We start from the raw sequence: 16,269 nt of genomic DNA, 5'->3' as shown, positions 1-16,269 counted from the left end.
AAATAATTAGTCAAAATATAAAAAAAAATATTAATAAGTTTTATATTTAATTTTTTATTCTCTATATATATTTATTAATTATTAGACCATCTTCAACCTCAACACCATTTTCAACTCCAAAATGCAGTAAATATCACATTAAACAGTAATTCATCTCCAACCCAAAAATCCATTTCCAAACTTAAAAGAATATTCTCAGGATATTCTTTTTTTTATACCAATTTTTTAACTTTACTAATATTATCTATATATTCATCAACTTTATAAATTTAACCCCAATCTTTTCTTATTTGTTTATGAAACAAAATTTAATTATAAATTAACAATTCATACACATAAATATAATTTAAATAAATAAATTATTAAATACTTAAATAAATTATATATAAATATAAAAAGATTATATATTAAAGATTATAAATATATAAAATTAGAGAAATGTTTAATATAAAAATAAATAAAGAAATTCTTAATTAAAAGAAACACAAAAGTTGGAGGACATGATTACATTTTATGCCTAATTGCAGTGATGAATAGTAGTACGCCAAATTTGCCGGCTTCTCTCTCCATATTTGCCGGATCTGCAAAATGCCGCTGGGAATGCCGTAGGTTGGAGCAAAATGGGCAACTCCAAACCTATTTTGCCATAGGTTGGAGATGGTCTTATCGATCTAATTTGGTTTGTATATATTATAAATTTTAATGTGTTAATTTGAATTTAATTAAAACAAATGTGTTTATTTGAATAATACTAATTTTTTATAATTATTAATTTATGACAATATATTTTCATAAATTTTGATGTAAAAAAATTATTATCTTATTCTAAAATTAATTAAATCAATAATCACTAAAATTATAAAATATTATATTAAATAAAAAACTAATAAATAGATATTAAATCATACCTAAAAAACAATTTATGTATATCCACTCAAATTTAGTTATAATAATTTCATCTATAATTTTATTTTTAATGAATCTTATACAAAAATGAGAAAAGATAAGAAATAAAACCTGTCAAAAAAAATGAGAAAAAAAAAAGTATAGAGAAAACGGTAAAAAAGAAAAAATAAATAATGGAGAGGGGAAGTGGAGAGAAAATCATACGGAAAAATAGAGAAAAATAAATCTCAAAATGGGTTTCATTCCTCCTAACTTAGAAGGATCGAATGATTCCTGAGTATACGGGATTTATTTTATTGTTCATCAATTAAAACAACGTACCAAACATTCATATTTAATCTATTTCACATCACAGAGTATAAAAAACCAAGTACCAAAAGCACGCCCTAAGTATTTAACTTATAATGAAAGAGTAAAAAGTGATAGAATATATATGCGTACACATTGGAAAAATTATTTTTTCGGGTAGTAGAAGGGGAAGCTCATTAGGTTTGCTCGTTCGGTAAGAAAAAGTGCAAGTGTCTTTTAGTTCTGTGCTCTAGACTTTGACTTCTAATAAAGAGAACTTGTAAATTGCGAACTTGATCAATGAACAAACCCTCCATCTACCACGTGGGCACGTATTATTCGACCATTAATATACAATTGTATTTATACATTGTAGAGTGTTAAGGAAGCCTTCTTATCTTAATGCACATATTTAATTTATTCGAAGGATTCTTTTTTTTTTTGAGAATATATTTTTGGGGTAAATATGAGTGAAATCAATAACATGAATATTTTTAGTGAACATCTTTTACCATCTCTGGAGAGATGATAAATAGATATTATAACCCCATAAAACCAAAACCTTTGGTCCAGAAAAGCTAGAAGTTCAAAATTTTCAATATTGAATTGAGTGTAAAAATCTTTTTAAAATAAAATATTATTTTAAAAAATTTAAATCATTCTAACAACTTTTAATATTAATTATAAAAATAATTAATTTAGGTTCAAATTTAAATAATCTTTAGATTTTTCATAATCAAATTAAAATTTAATTATTTGAAAATATGTGTTTAAATTAATTTAAAATAATTAATTTAAAAGATCATTTATTTAAAACATAGTTATCAATTTTTTTTTGAAAATCAATAAAAAGTGTGTATAAACGTATTTTTCATAAGAGATTCGTTTAGTTTGAAGTTTGGTGATACTCGGGAAAGGACTTTCGTGTTTCATCCTCCATACCCATTTTAAAAACCGTATCTACTTTGTAGAGTCTTGACTTTTAAAATCGATTGTATAACATTTTATTTAACCAATTATTCTTCTAGTTATAGACATGCATAAGTTTTTGCGTATTTAAAAATTGTAACAACAATATTTAAATGTTTTTACATGTTGTTGATGATGACTAGGGAGGAATATACCTGAAGAACATCAGTTTAAAATGCATTGAAGTTTAAAAATAAATCTTAAACGAGTCTTTGTAAAAATGTTTTTTTATGAAAATATTCTCATCGTTTAGGGCTAAAAACCCTTGATCCTAGTTGAGAGCCCCTCGGTCCGGGCTTAGCATCCTTGGTCAAGGTTCTAAGGCCTCTCGGTCCTTGGCTAGAATTCTCGGTCGGGTGTCAAAATTTTCGGGCGGACTCCTCGGTCCTAAGTGGCGGTCATCAGTCCTAGATTCGGGAGTTTTCGGTCTGGTGTGAGACTCATCGGTCCTAGGTTCAACTTCTCGATCGAATATAAAAATCCTTGGTCCTGGCTGAAAAGCCTCAGTCAAATCTCTCGGTCATGGATGAGAACATCGGTCGGATATAAAATTCCTCGGTAGAACTTCTCGGTTCTAGTTGAAAAGCCTCGGTCAGATCTCTCTGTCATGGATGAAGAACATCGGTCGGACCTGTCGGTCCTCAAGAACATCAAAATTGTAGGTTTTACAATTTTGATGGAGACTTAGATTCTTTGATCTAAGGGCCTAGGTAGTTTCACAAAACTCTTAGGAACATCATAAACATAATCTCAATGTGTGATTCAACCAGGATGATGTTTGTTTTTATGGAAATAGTTTATGGCCAAAAATCGAGTTTTTAATTTTAAAGATGTAACGAAGTGTAAGGAGTTTTCCAATAGTTTCTTTATACTTCATATGATTGATTGATATCAAAATATTAACACTAATTGTTTGTTTAAACCAATTTTAGAACTCAAAATTTTCATTTATTTTGAAATTTTTAATTTTGATCAAACATGATCGGAATGGATCAAACATGATCTTAATAGTTGTCCAACATCATTAAAAACATGTTGTGAAGCTTTTTAATATGTTGTTCTTAAGGATTAATTCAAGAAAAAAAAATTATTTTTTAATTTTTTTCAAATTCAAATTTTGACTTTTTCTTGCATTATAAATGGGAGACAAAGCTCCCCATACTCTCAAATTGGAGGATGAAGAATAGTAGTTGAATCCCTAAACCTGCACTAAGACATTGACTAGAGGTTGGAGACAATTTCAACTCCACCAAAACTCAGCTCTTACAATCAAACCGAGTCTGGAAAGCCATGCTCTATCAAGGTCGTTTACTTTCAACATATGATATTTTTAATGTTTTTCAACATTTAAAACTCTAAACTATATTTTTTTTAAATAGAAATAGAAAATGACTTAAAAGTATTTTAAGAATATTTTTATATAAATAGGATGTCTGTTTTATTTAACTTATGTCTTAGTTCAACTTATGGTCTCTTGGAAATCAACTTTATTTAAAAATAAATTGTTTTAATTTATTTTTAACATTTATTAATTGATATGTTTCAAAATAAATGATTGAGAGAGAATTTAGGATAAAAATTTGAGAGAGAATAACGTGACAATATTGTGAAAATATTAGCCAAACAAATAACAAAATTTATCTCTCTCTCACTCTTTATTATTTTTCTTCCCTTTTCATCCCTCTCCTAAATTTCTTCCTCTTATTACTCTTTTTTTTAAAATATATTTTTATTCAAATAACATTTCTATCACAATTCAAATAAAATCAAAATAATTAATAAATTAATTATTAAGTTTAAATTTATTTTATTATCTTCTCTTCTTATTAGTTAGTTTTTAATTATTTTTTATTAAGCATTTTAACTATTTTCTTATTATTCATTTTTCAATTATATAAATAATTTAAAATTATATATACATCTAACTTATATAATTTAAAAGTATATTTATTAATTTATAATTTACAAAATTTATTAGTAAAAATATTATATTAATTTTAAACAATATTTATCATTTATATAATTTGTTTAGTTGTTAGTGGGATCATTTGTCAGCTAATTTATTTTTAAATTAATATTTGAAATTCAAAATTACTTAAATTTAAAAAATTTTGAATATAAAAGGATTTGTTTTTATTAAAAAAAATAAAATATATTATAAACTCATTTTTATAAAAATATAATCTAATATAAAAGTATTTAAAAAATGTATTAAAGATAAATATTAATACCTTAATTAATATTTTAAATAAGTAAAAGCTTGAGCCAATATTTAATAATATTTAAAAACTTTTGATAGTAAATGTTTAAATGAAATGGTAATGCAATATATATGTATATTTTAAATATGAACTAATTAATAGAACTTATAAAACTAATTTACCGAAATTTATTAAACTTTTATGAATATTTATTTTAATAAACTCGTGCTAGGTAAACTTTTGTCGTCTACATTTATACTTCAAAAAGCGGCATACCCTACATTTAAACTTTCTCTCTTCCTTCTTCTTCTTCTTCTCTATATGATCATCATCATCGTTCTCTGAAAACCTGAATCTCAAGCAACTATGGCAATGGTGTCTCTATCTTAGACGATTACATTTCAACGTATAATTATATCAATGTTCTATCTTATCATCATTCTTTTTCTTTCTCTACCAGCGGCGGCATTGTCAAATCTCGCCGCTGAAAGGTCCGCACTCCTCTCCTTCCGTTCCGCCGTCGGAGGTCGTACTCGATTCTGGAACACCTCTTTTCAAACTCCATGTCAATGGCCCGGAGTTGAATGCAATGACGACACGGTAACAGCTCTCCGCCTTCCAGGTTATTCACTTTCCGGTCATATCCCAATCGGAACTGTTGGAAAACTCACCGGCCTTAAAACACTCAGTCTTCGTTTCAATAAACTCTCTGGTTCTCTACCTTCAGATCTATCATCTTGTTCCGAGCTTCGTAGTCTCTATCTTTATGGAAACCGTTTATCAGGAGAATTGCCGGAATTCTTGTTTACTCTTAATCGTTTAGTTCGTGTTAACCTAGCTGGGAACGAGTTTTCAGGTAATATTCCAATTGGATTCAATAATCTGTTCAGAATAAGGACTCTGTATCTAGATCACAATGAATTAACAGGTTCAATTCCTGACCTAATCCTTTCAAATTTAGCACAATTCAATGTTTCCTACAATAGATTAACCGGATCAATTCCGAAAAGCCTTCTGTCAATGCCGGCAAATTCATTCATCGGAAATTCTCTCTGTAATGGACCTTTCAAACCTTGTTCAATCAACACCACCACCACTGCTCCTCAGACCATATCTCCTTCTCATGTTAACATAACATTCAACAACACGATGAACAACACCAATAAGAAAGGTATACCAGGAGGTGTTGCAATTATAATAGTATCAATTCTCGTATTCATCTTCCTGATTCTAGTACTATTCTTCTTCTGTTGCTACAAAAAGAGTAATAATCAGAAGACAAGTCCTGTAATCAATGAGATTTCAGGAAGAGAGGAGAATAAGATAGTGTTTTTTGGTAATTCGGATTGGGTTTTTGATTTGGAGGATTTGCTTAGTTCTTCGGCGGAGGTTTTAGGGAAAGGAATGTTGGGAACGGCGTATAAGGTGGTGTTGGAGACTGGTTATACGGTGGCGGTGAAGAGATTGAAAGAGGTTCCATTATCGGAAGTTGAGTTTACAAAGAAGATTCAGGTGGTTGGAGCAATGGATCATCAAAACCTGGTTTCTATTAGAGGTTATCATTACTCTAAGGAAGAGAAACTTATTCTCTTTGATTTCATGCCCATTGGAAGCCTATCTGCACTTCTCCATTGTAAGTTTTCTCTCTATCTTATACTTTGAATATTCAAATCTTTTATGTGATTTTTTTTATCATTTTCAATAGGGGTTAATAAAGGGTTTAAAATAAAATATTATCATCCTATTGGTCCGTTTTGGATGATTTTTTCTCGGGATTTGAGGTTTGATGGTAGTTATAGAAGTGAAAATGATATTTGTATCTTACATAGTTCAGAACCATAACACTACTAAACAAAATTAAATATATAAGATCACTAATATTTTTTTTTTTATAATTATATAAATTTTTAATATAATCTTTTATGAGTGGGATTCTGATTAAGATTATATATTTCTTACTTTTGCTTACCATTTGTAGCATCGAATTATGTGAAAAAGAATGTCCCTTCTTTTTACGAGATTTGATTTGACACACTTTTCAATATAGTAAAGAAATTTTTCTAAATAAAACAAGACATGAGGTTAAATGCACTTTTTGTCAGAGTAGATTTTCTGTCCCATTAATGAGTGAAAGGATGCGACATCATTCAAAAACATAAAAAATTTACATAAAAGATGTATATAAAACCCTGTTTTTAAAATACACTAATTTTAAATTATACCATAGCTATTGACTCATTCAATGGGATAGTAGATCCTCCCCTCTGTTAACATCCCTAATTATCATCATAACCATTTCTAGATTAAGCTTTAGGACTGGTTCGGTTTAAGTTATTTAAATAACTCGATTCAAAAATATAATCTATCATCTCTAATTCATTACATTACTCAATTTATTAACTAAAAATATTAAAATATATTTTATTTTAAATTATTACCTTTTATTTTATCATTATATATTAATATATTTTTAATTTTTATTAAAATTATCACTTTCTCAAAATTATCACAAATTATTACTTTTTAAATAAATAAGTTTTTCTTAAAAACTTCAATTTCCAAACAAGATCTCAGCGGTAACCAATGAAAAGAAGAAAGGATGAAATCTTGGTCCTTTGTGCAGAAAGGATCCTCTAGTGCCTTGTGTGGTAGTTGTCCATGTCTTCCCTTGAAATAACCATAGTCTCCTATAGTATAATTTAAAATTGTTTTATTATCTTGCTAGCTGATTTTTTATATGTAAATTCTTCCATTTGTTTTAGAAATTTAATCTAAAACTATAAGTTTGAAAATGTATAATGATATATGCTTTTTATAATTGGAATGATTTGATTATGTCATTTACAATTAATTATATAACCTACACACCTCTATAATCTTGTAATGTCAATTTATTTGAATAATTACTAATGGTTAGTACTTATTTCTAGTTGGAAACACTCCTCTAAACTGGGAGAAAAGATTGAACATCGCCCTCGGTTCAGCTCGCGGAATCGAATACATCCACAATAAAATCCCTCAAATTTCCCACGGAAACATAAAATCGTCGAACATTCTCTTAACCAAGTCAAACGAAGTTCGTGTATCTGATTTCTGCCTCAACCACCTCATTAGGCCTTCGTCATCTTCTTCCAACCTCACTCGATTTTCAGGATATCGTGCACCAGAAGTAATCGAACCCCACAGAGTCTCCCAACAAGCGGATGTCTACAGTTTTGGTGTGCTCGTTATGGAGCTTGTAACAGGAAAGGCACCCACAAATGGGCTTATGAATAAGGATGGTTTTGATCTTCCTAGATGGATTCGGTCTATTGTTAAGGAACGTTGGATTAATGAAGTTTTTGATAACAAACTTACGAAAAGCGACAGTGTGGAGGAGGAGGAGGAGAAAATGGTTCGGTTGTTGCAACTTGCGGTGGATTGTACTGCTCAGTATCCGGACATGCGACCTTCAATTTCTGAGGTTAGATACAAGATTGAAGATCTACTATGGGATCCAGAATTTTGAAATGTTATCTTCTTATTCATGTTTAATTTTGATTGCATCTTTATTTCAGTAGTTCATTTTTTTTTGTTTTGATACAAACAGTAGTTATATATAAATATTTTTTTTTTAGCTTTTATTCATTATTTTAGGAAACCTTAAAATTTAATGTGACTATACAAAGATAGTTGCATAATATCATTAATTTTCTAAGAATTAAGTTCTTCTGAATCATTGTATCCAGATTCAGTTATTTGCGGATTCAAAATATCAGGAAATTGGATCTTGTGCCTTTCTCTCATTGGATAATAATTAAAATTTTATTTTATTTTACACTTTTATCCCTACATGTGAGAGGCCAGATAACTTTTGGTAACAAATGATAGGTTAGGTTGGAATTACAACTTTATCAATTATACAATTGGTTGAAATTTCCAGAAGTGATACAATTTACGGGCCGAGCTCGAACTAGCCTGACTCGAGTTCGGCTCGACTCGTTTTTTATTGGCTCGGACTTTCAATATTAAACTTGAATTCGGTTCGAAAGACTCGAATTTAAATATAATTATATATTAATTTCTTATATTAAAAAAAACCTAAATCATCATTCATCAATCACCAGTTCACCACACAGAGCAACAACTGAACAAGATTTAGGGTTTTATCGGAGCGAAATTTAAAGCTTCGAAACGAAATTTAAGTTTGTTGAAGAAGTATCAATGAAACAGTCTCGAGAGTCTTCTTACAAAATGGTTGTGAAAGTCGGGAGTCATCTTAAAAGGTAGACTGTAGAATGAGATGCATATGAAAGTCGAGAGTCTTCTCAAGAAAGAAAAGTGGAGTGAGCTACGAGAGCAAAGCTTATGTGTTGTATTGAAAATTTGAAAAGTAAGATAAAAAATAGGATTATATGAATAATTAAACTTTAGAGAAGCTCATAAGCAATAAGTCAATAAATATTCTTAGGACTATGTTTCAATTTTGATTAAAAAGTAAAATATAATAAATAAAAAATATATGATTAAGTTCGAAAAAGCTCAACGAGCCATCAAACGAGTCCTCCCTCGAATTCGGCTCAAATCTTAAACAAACTAGCTCGACTCGATTTTGATGGAACAACTTAGCTCATTTATACCCCTACTCTCTTTTAAAGGGCGTTAAATTTCTAAGAGTGATACAATCTATAACACATTGAATTATATAGATATAACTTAATAAAAAAAAAAATATTTTGATTTTACACATCTATAGTTTATAAATTTTTTAAATGTTATCTAAAAAAATACTATAATATAGTAAAAATTCATTCTGAATAAAAAAAAATGGATTCTTGTTCAGGTCGTAAGAAGATTAAGTGACATAAGAAGATTCTAAAAAATCATTTTTAATCATCATTAAACTACATCACAGATAAATTTAAACAAGTCAATATCATGTATGATGAAGAAACTCTTTTCAGAAATTTAACATAATTGGCTCCATTAAGAAATTCTCTTTCAGTTGAATTTTTCATCCTTATGATCAGTCGGTTGAACCTTTAAAATGTAACAACACGATTAACGTGTCGAATAAAGATAAGTTTTTACGCTTAGTCTGAAGCAACATAGTCATCATCACTTTCACCTTCCTGCCATTGACAGAATTTTCACAAGTTAGAAAATCATAACCATTTTCTACTTTCTAATAATGCCGATAATGCAATTTCTCAGAAACCTTTCATTTGGAAAATGGTTGCTTTTAGCTAGAAATCAAACCTTTGACGAGCTTGAAAATTCTTCAATATCATCATTGTCCTCCTCCTCATCATCAACTTTAACCTATAAAAATATTAGCCATGTTCAACAAAATAGCTTACTTACTAATTGAAAAGATGGAACCATTTTTTTTTTTTTATCTTTTGGCACATGAAACTACAATAACCTGGATGGTAAATTGTTCATGGGTAGATAATACAACACTTGTTTTATAGCGCAATGGTTTTCATAAATATAACTGCAACAGTACCAAACAACTGAACAATTCAAGCAAGTTTCTTAAGTTGCATATGTTAATAAGCCCTTCAAGCAGAAGCATTTATAAACTCACAACAACTAGTCCAAGCGGTGGGTGACACGAGGTTGATAGCCCCAGCCTTTTTAAGGTCCTGGGTTTGAGCACGTCAGATTGTTTCACATAAGTACAATAAGTTGGAGTAAATCTTCTATAACTTTTATTTTCATTCTCTAGGAATATTAATCATTTTAAAAAAAAGTTATGTCAATCCAGACTTGTGGTCAGAAACTGTTGGTGCATGTCTGTATTGATCTTTGTTAGATATGTCCCAACAATTATGATGATATTAGAATAATATGTCATAATATAAAATAAATAATATATGATTGGAGATAATTGTATTTGATTGAATTTGATCAGGACATTATTACTTCTTGTTATCCTATAAGTAGTTAGTGCATTCTCAATATACATGACAACAAGATTAGAACAAATTAGATAGAAAAGTATGTGGTTTTTTAGATAATACAAGAAAAAAATAGATAAATAGATTAATTGGTTAAATATGGATTAGAATTAGATTTTTCTTAGGATTGTACAAGTTAATATAACTACTATCTCTCCATTTCTCATCTTATTCATCCCTAGATTTCTATCATTGACATTGGTATCGCACCTAAATGACATTACAATTTCAATTTGATGCAAAATATGATGTTGCGAATTCAAATGCATGCCTTGGACTTGCATGCCTCAAACTATGCATATCTTTAAACTCTGAAAGCAGCAGCAACGAGCAGTTAACATCAATTGAAAACTGGGGGATCTTACCTTTTCCTTTACTTTCTTGAACATGGTAGATATTGTCGTTTGAACAAGGGCATTATTGCGATTTTGAGATGCTTCCTTAGACTTTGTTAAGCGTGTTACACTCCTTTGAACCTGTGCTGCCGGAGTGCTAGAAGCAGCTGCAGTATCATTCTGAAAGACAACAGGATGAGATTTTGCCAACTGTATCTAATAAAAAAGGGAAACAATGCTTGGTAAAAACAAGAAGCTAAGCTATAGCCTATTCACATCAAATAATGTCATATGAACTGGAAATGAAAATTAAATTTAATTGAGTCTATTTGGAAACTGGTACTTCTCACGACTACACACAATTACGATCCCATTGGAAAATCGTCAAAGTTTATTTTTTCCATTTGGAATAAGATTGTTTTCTGGATCATGCTCCGATTTTTGGCTTCATTTAGTATATAGATTATTTTATGGATCATTGTGTAACTTTATTTGGTATAAAAATTAATTGCTTTATAGATCATTATCATTTTTTGTGAACATAACAAAATGTAGATTTTTCCGGATGATGATACCAAATAAGATCATTGTTCTCTTGTTATTGCATCAAATTAACAGAATCAATCATAGTATACCTTTAGAGGGGTATCCTTTGATGACTTTATTATTTTATTCTCTATACTTGACATGTCAGCATCAATCATGACCTCATCTCCTGAAGTAGATTCTGCAACACTGAACCCAGATTGAATGGTAAGAAAAATGATTGATGTTGTAAGAATTTCTCATCTAGATGAATGACATGTTCATAGTAGAAGACCAGAATTATTCAAGCACCAAAATGAAAGGAAGTACTTAGACGTTTTCCTAGCAGTTCTTTTGGATTGCCGAGTTGGAGTTACTTTATCCATGCCTTCAGGATTATATTTATCATCAGATAAATCATCCTCTGAATCAATTTTGAGAGGTTCCACGACTTTTGTTCCAGAAATATCACCAGCTTGCTTCTTTACAGTCTTTGCACTTGCACCACCCGTGAAGTCATATTCCTTATGCTCAGCCTGGAAAGAGGAAAATAAAATTTCTACACAATAAATTTAGAAGTCAAGGGAAATACTGAAGATAAAACTTGGTCAGATATATGGAGAGATCTAAAAAATATTTAAGGTTGAACAAACCTCAGGTAAGTCCTTGGGGAAATCGAGACGGGTTTCATTTGGATTATCTTCTTTTGTCCCAATCCACCATGCATCAGAAAATACAATCTATAAATCAAGGTGCAAAACTGATTATTAAGATGCCAAATCCTTGAGCAACACAATATTCATAAGCAAGGAGTCAGATTGAAGCCTTAAGATGCTAAGGCGGTGTTTAATAACACAATTTATCACTTAATAAATAATTGAGTGCTCAATTAAATTAAGTTAATTTAATGATTGTTATTTAAAATTATTTAACTATTTAGATTTAGCTCAAATTAAGCTAAAATATCTAGCTCCATTCGGTACGATAGGAATGAGTTAACTCGGTAATATAGGCATACAAAAGACAACTTTAACCCCTGAAAATTAATCAAATTATGTCAAGGGTAAAATAGTCTTTAAGTACTTTTCCAATAGTAGTTCCACATATTATCAAATCAAACTTACATATAAATTCACGTGTTTATATTTGTTTTATTCATCGTTACTAATTTAGCACTTAGAGTTCAGTATTAAACATTCAACACTCGATTTTCAGTTTTATCACGCACACCCTTAATAATAACACTTCCACATTTTCCTTTTGGATAAGCATCAACATAGCACCTCCATCCAATACAAGATCATGCAACCAAGATATTAGCTATCTGAACATACATAAATGAACAGCTAAATCAGTTTGCATCAAGGTGGCTTAGTTTCTCTTCAGTGTCTAGCTATACAAACATACATGTATATTTGATTAACCATACATCTTAATGTGTACTGCTAACCATAGTATCATACTAATTGGAACTCACATCTTTAGTAATTATTCTAAGTCAACAATATGCCAAAAATTAGATGATTACGCAACAAAGTCAAATAAGGGAAAATGATTAAATATATACATGAACATCTCTTTTATGGAACAAATAGTCCCTTATATTGTTTAAGACCAAAATGGCTATTGGACTGCTATGAATTGGAAGCAAATTATTCCAACAGTCTCCTCTATCAGCCAATTTGTTTAGGCCCTCTGAGCCACTGCCAAATTGACAATTATAATCCATCTACTTAGAAGTTCAGGAAACCAATTCTCATTTTTTTTCATCTAGCTAGTGAATTCCAAAGTACATACTACTATATATAAATTTCAAATATATTAATCCAAAACATGAACCATTTAAAAAACAGATAATGCAGTCCAGGACTAGATGCAGAATGCAGATAAGGACTAGATAATCCTAAAACATAAAGAAAATTAGATTTAGTAATAAAAACTACAATCACCCATATAAGAATATCCACATATAGGAAGCTCTATTCTATTCTACATCAGCCTCATTTTGGCAAATAAAATGTGTAATGATTTCCTTTAGAAAATATGTGGGAGGGAAAGTAGTTATATAGTGTCATTGGAAATGCTAAACGATGCAAGTGTGGAAGGCCTTCAAATAGGAGAAACCTCTATGGAAAAAAGAGATAAGGATCTGCTGATAAAGATTGCACAAGAATAGTTCTATTTATGCTATCTTTAGCTTACTTTGTAACCCGCAAATTCCACTTCCAACATAGTTATGTTAAGTGTATTCTAACTGAAAGAAGAGCAAAGTGCTTTAGCTACAGCAAAGTGAGCATTATAGAATTTGTTATTACCCAGTGAAGTAGAAGAATGGACATACATACACATGTAATATTCACAAAGCTCTGATATCAACATTGAACAGGGAATAAACTACACTAAGAAAAAGCTTATGGTAGAAACAAATGAAGAAACACTGACCATGGTGTCAAAATAGTCCTCACACGTGGCTTGCTTCCCACCTCTGGAAAACTGCAAGGTCAAGTACTTGTTCTTTGGATAAACTATAGTACCAAGCAATTTCATTTGGCCCTGCGAATGAAAAATGCACAAGTTAATAGCACTAATAAGCTGTAACAGTTGCAAGCAAAAGTCTGGACACAAAGGAATAATAGCTCTTTCTCCACAACAAAAAAGGCTAGCAGATCATTATGGTTATTCAGATGAGACTACAAATAAATCAGATACAAACAGACTCATTCAATTCTCCTCTTAATGTAAGCAGTTACAAATTCTTCAATTTCAATGTTTATTGACGCCTAATTTTGTTTTTCTAGTAAAATGGAAGCAAAAGTCTGGACAGAAAGGAAGCACCCAAAACCAGTTTCATTTTCTTTTCATCAGATCACTCAAAGCTATTTATTTACATGGTTATTTAGATAAGAGTACAAAACAAATCAATCAGATCTTAATGTATAGTATCTTCAATTTCAATGGCTATCAATAAGATGTAAAACGGAAGCTTGTCAATGGAATCATACTCAAACTTATGAAAGAATTAAAAAGAGCAGTGTAACAGTATAAATAGAAAATGAAGAAGAAATCCCAATGAATCGAAAAAAGAGAAACCTGAGGGAAATCGAGGTAAAGAATAGGGTTTTTGGTGCCGAGATCCTTGAGCTCGCCAATCTTTCCACCAGCGACAGGGGCAAGAAGACCGGAAAAACAGAAAAGGTATCTGTTCTTGCGCTGCGATTTTCTGAGAATGTCTTTGCCATGGTGCTTGGCAACGACTGCTGATGGACTAAGCGGCGAAAATGCCTTGGCAGGGGTTTCAGACAGAATCCCACTCTTGAAAGCTAGCTTCTTAAGCCTCTTCTGTGTTTCGACTTCAGGATTTCTCTCTTCTACTGCAACCTCCTTTTTACTTCCTCGAACCATTCTCTCTCTCTCTCTCACACACACACACAAACAAACAAACAAACAAACAGGGCGGGAAGAAGGGTCAAGAGTGGTAAGCGATCTCCAAGACAGGCAAGACTAACTAGCTAGCTTGACGTTGTTTTCTTTTAATAATTTTAATTTTATTTAATATACAAATTATTTTTTATATCATCAATATTATCTAACTTACTGTAATTTTTTTTTTCAAATATATTAATAAATATAAAAACATCTAATAAAAATAACTTGTACATGAGTTTTAAGATAACATTAAAATTATCCCCTTAGTATGTCTATGATCTTTAATTAGAGAGAGATAATAGGTAGGAACACGATTCAAATCCAAAATATTAATTTGGGTAAATAATTTGGATTGAGTTTAATTGTTTGGGTTATGATTGCTCAAATTATATAAATTAAATAAATTTAATTATTTCTTATTAATCTAATATAAATTAAACATCTTGGTCCCGAGATGCTTAATAAGTTATTTGTAATCAGAAATGAGAAATGGAATAAAATAAAGTGTTTGGTTGATGAGTTTCATTTCAGAACATTTGATTTGATTCTTGGATACTCATGAATCATTCATTCCACTCTAAAGTGGTAGGAATGAATCTCATTCTCTTCTAACACCTTCTAACATTATGTCCACTCTCCCACTTTCTCTCATAATTATAATTATAATATTATATATATATATTTTTTCTTTTATAATTATCTTAGACGTTATTTTATAATTAAAATAATAATAATAATAATTTTAATTTATTTTTGAAATAAATTATTTAAATTATTTAAATAATATTAAGAAATTATTTAAAATAAAATATAATTAATAAAATAAAATAAATTTTATAATAATTATAATAACTAATAATAATAATTTTTTATATAATTAATTCATATATTATATATTAATAATAAAATTATAATAAATTAATTAAAATATAAAAACTTAAAAATAAAATGACAATTTTATATAAAATAAAATATTTTAATAAAATTGTTATTAAAAATATTATGCAATGTTAATGTTATAGTATATATTATTAAGTAAAATATTATATTTAATTTAATTAATTATTAATATATAATATTTTAAAGACTTTATCTTGTTTAATAGATAACTTTTATTTATAAATAAAAAAGGTTGAATCATTCAACTATTATTATATATATATATAATTAATATAATAAAATATTAAATATTTATATTTTATTAAATTAGGATACACTTTGATATTTTATATATTTTAAACAATTATAATATAAAAATAATAATATTTTGTATTTATAATTAAATAAAATATAATAATAAAAAATTAAAAATATTAATCTAATTCAATTATAAAATAATATTAATAATTTCTTTTTAATAAATCTAAACATTATCAATGTAATGAAAATATCCAAACGCTATATATCAATGAGATTGAGAATGATTAATACTCATAATCAAACATATTACACTTCTATCAATCATATTCATTCTTATTCCACACATCTATAAATCTCTTTCCTTATTTAAACCAAGTGCCCATATTAATCTCCATATAATTAAATAAAAAGTAATTAAATTTTTTAAAACTCATTAATAATATATTTATTAATTATTGTTTAATCATACATAACTATAACTATAGTTTACCATATTTAAGATTATTTTAGTATGATATTAATTTTACCATATTAATT

The 16,269-nt window shown here is 28.9% G+C and overlaps 2 protein-coding genes across 2 annotated transcripts; one reads left to right on the top strand and one right to left on the bottom strand.

The window, feature by feature from the left end:
• The first annotated feature begins 529 nt into the window (after window positions 1-529).
• On the top strand, window positions 530-7,902 carry LOC124934056 (probable inactive receptor kinase RLK902). Its single transcript, XM_047474524.1, has 3 exons — window positions 530-679; window positions 4,755-5,997; window positions 7,295-7,902. The coding sequence occupies exons 1-3, from the start codon at window positions 530-532 to the stop codon at window positions 7,870-7,872; spliced, it is 1,971 nt and encodes a 656-aa protein (XP_047330480.1). The 3' UTR covers window positions 7,873-7,902.
• A 1,314-nt stretch (window positions 7,903-9,216) lies between these two features.
• Window positions 9,217-14,635, bottom strand: LOC124919087 (DNA-binding protein RHL1). The gene is made up of 8 exons (XM_047459229.1): window positions 14,257-14,635; window positions 13,609-13,719; window positions 11,820-11,906; window positions 11,497-11,702; window positions 11,277-11,376; window positions 10,672-10,821; window positions 9,603-9,665; window positions 9,217-9,475 (listed from the first exon to the last, which is right to left on the bottom strand). Exons 1-8 carry the CDS (start codon window positions 14,566-14,568, stop codon window positions 9,437-9,439), a joined length of 1,068 nt encoding a protein of 355 aa, XP_047315185.1. The 5' UTR covers window positions 14,569-14,635; the 3' UTR covers window positions 9,217-9,436.
• Window positions 14,636-16,269: the final 1,634 nt, after the last annotated feature.

The sequence above is a fragment of the Impatiens glandulifera genome, chromosome 1, assembly GCF_907164915.1.
Source record: "Impatiens glandulifera chromosome 1, dImpGla2.1, whole genome shotgun sequence".
NCBI lineage: Eukaryota > Viridiplantae > Streptophyta > Magnoliopsida > Ericales > Balsaminaceae > Impatiens > Impatiens glandulifera.
Note: the sequence above shows the minus strand (reverse complement) of the source record. Positions and strands in the feature narration are given on the sequence as shown.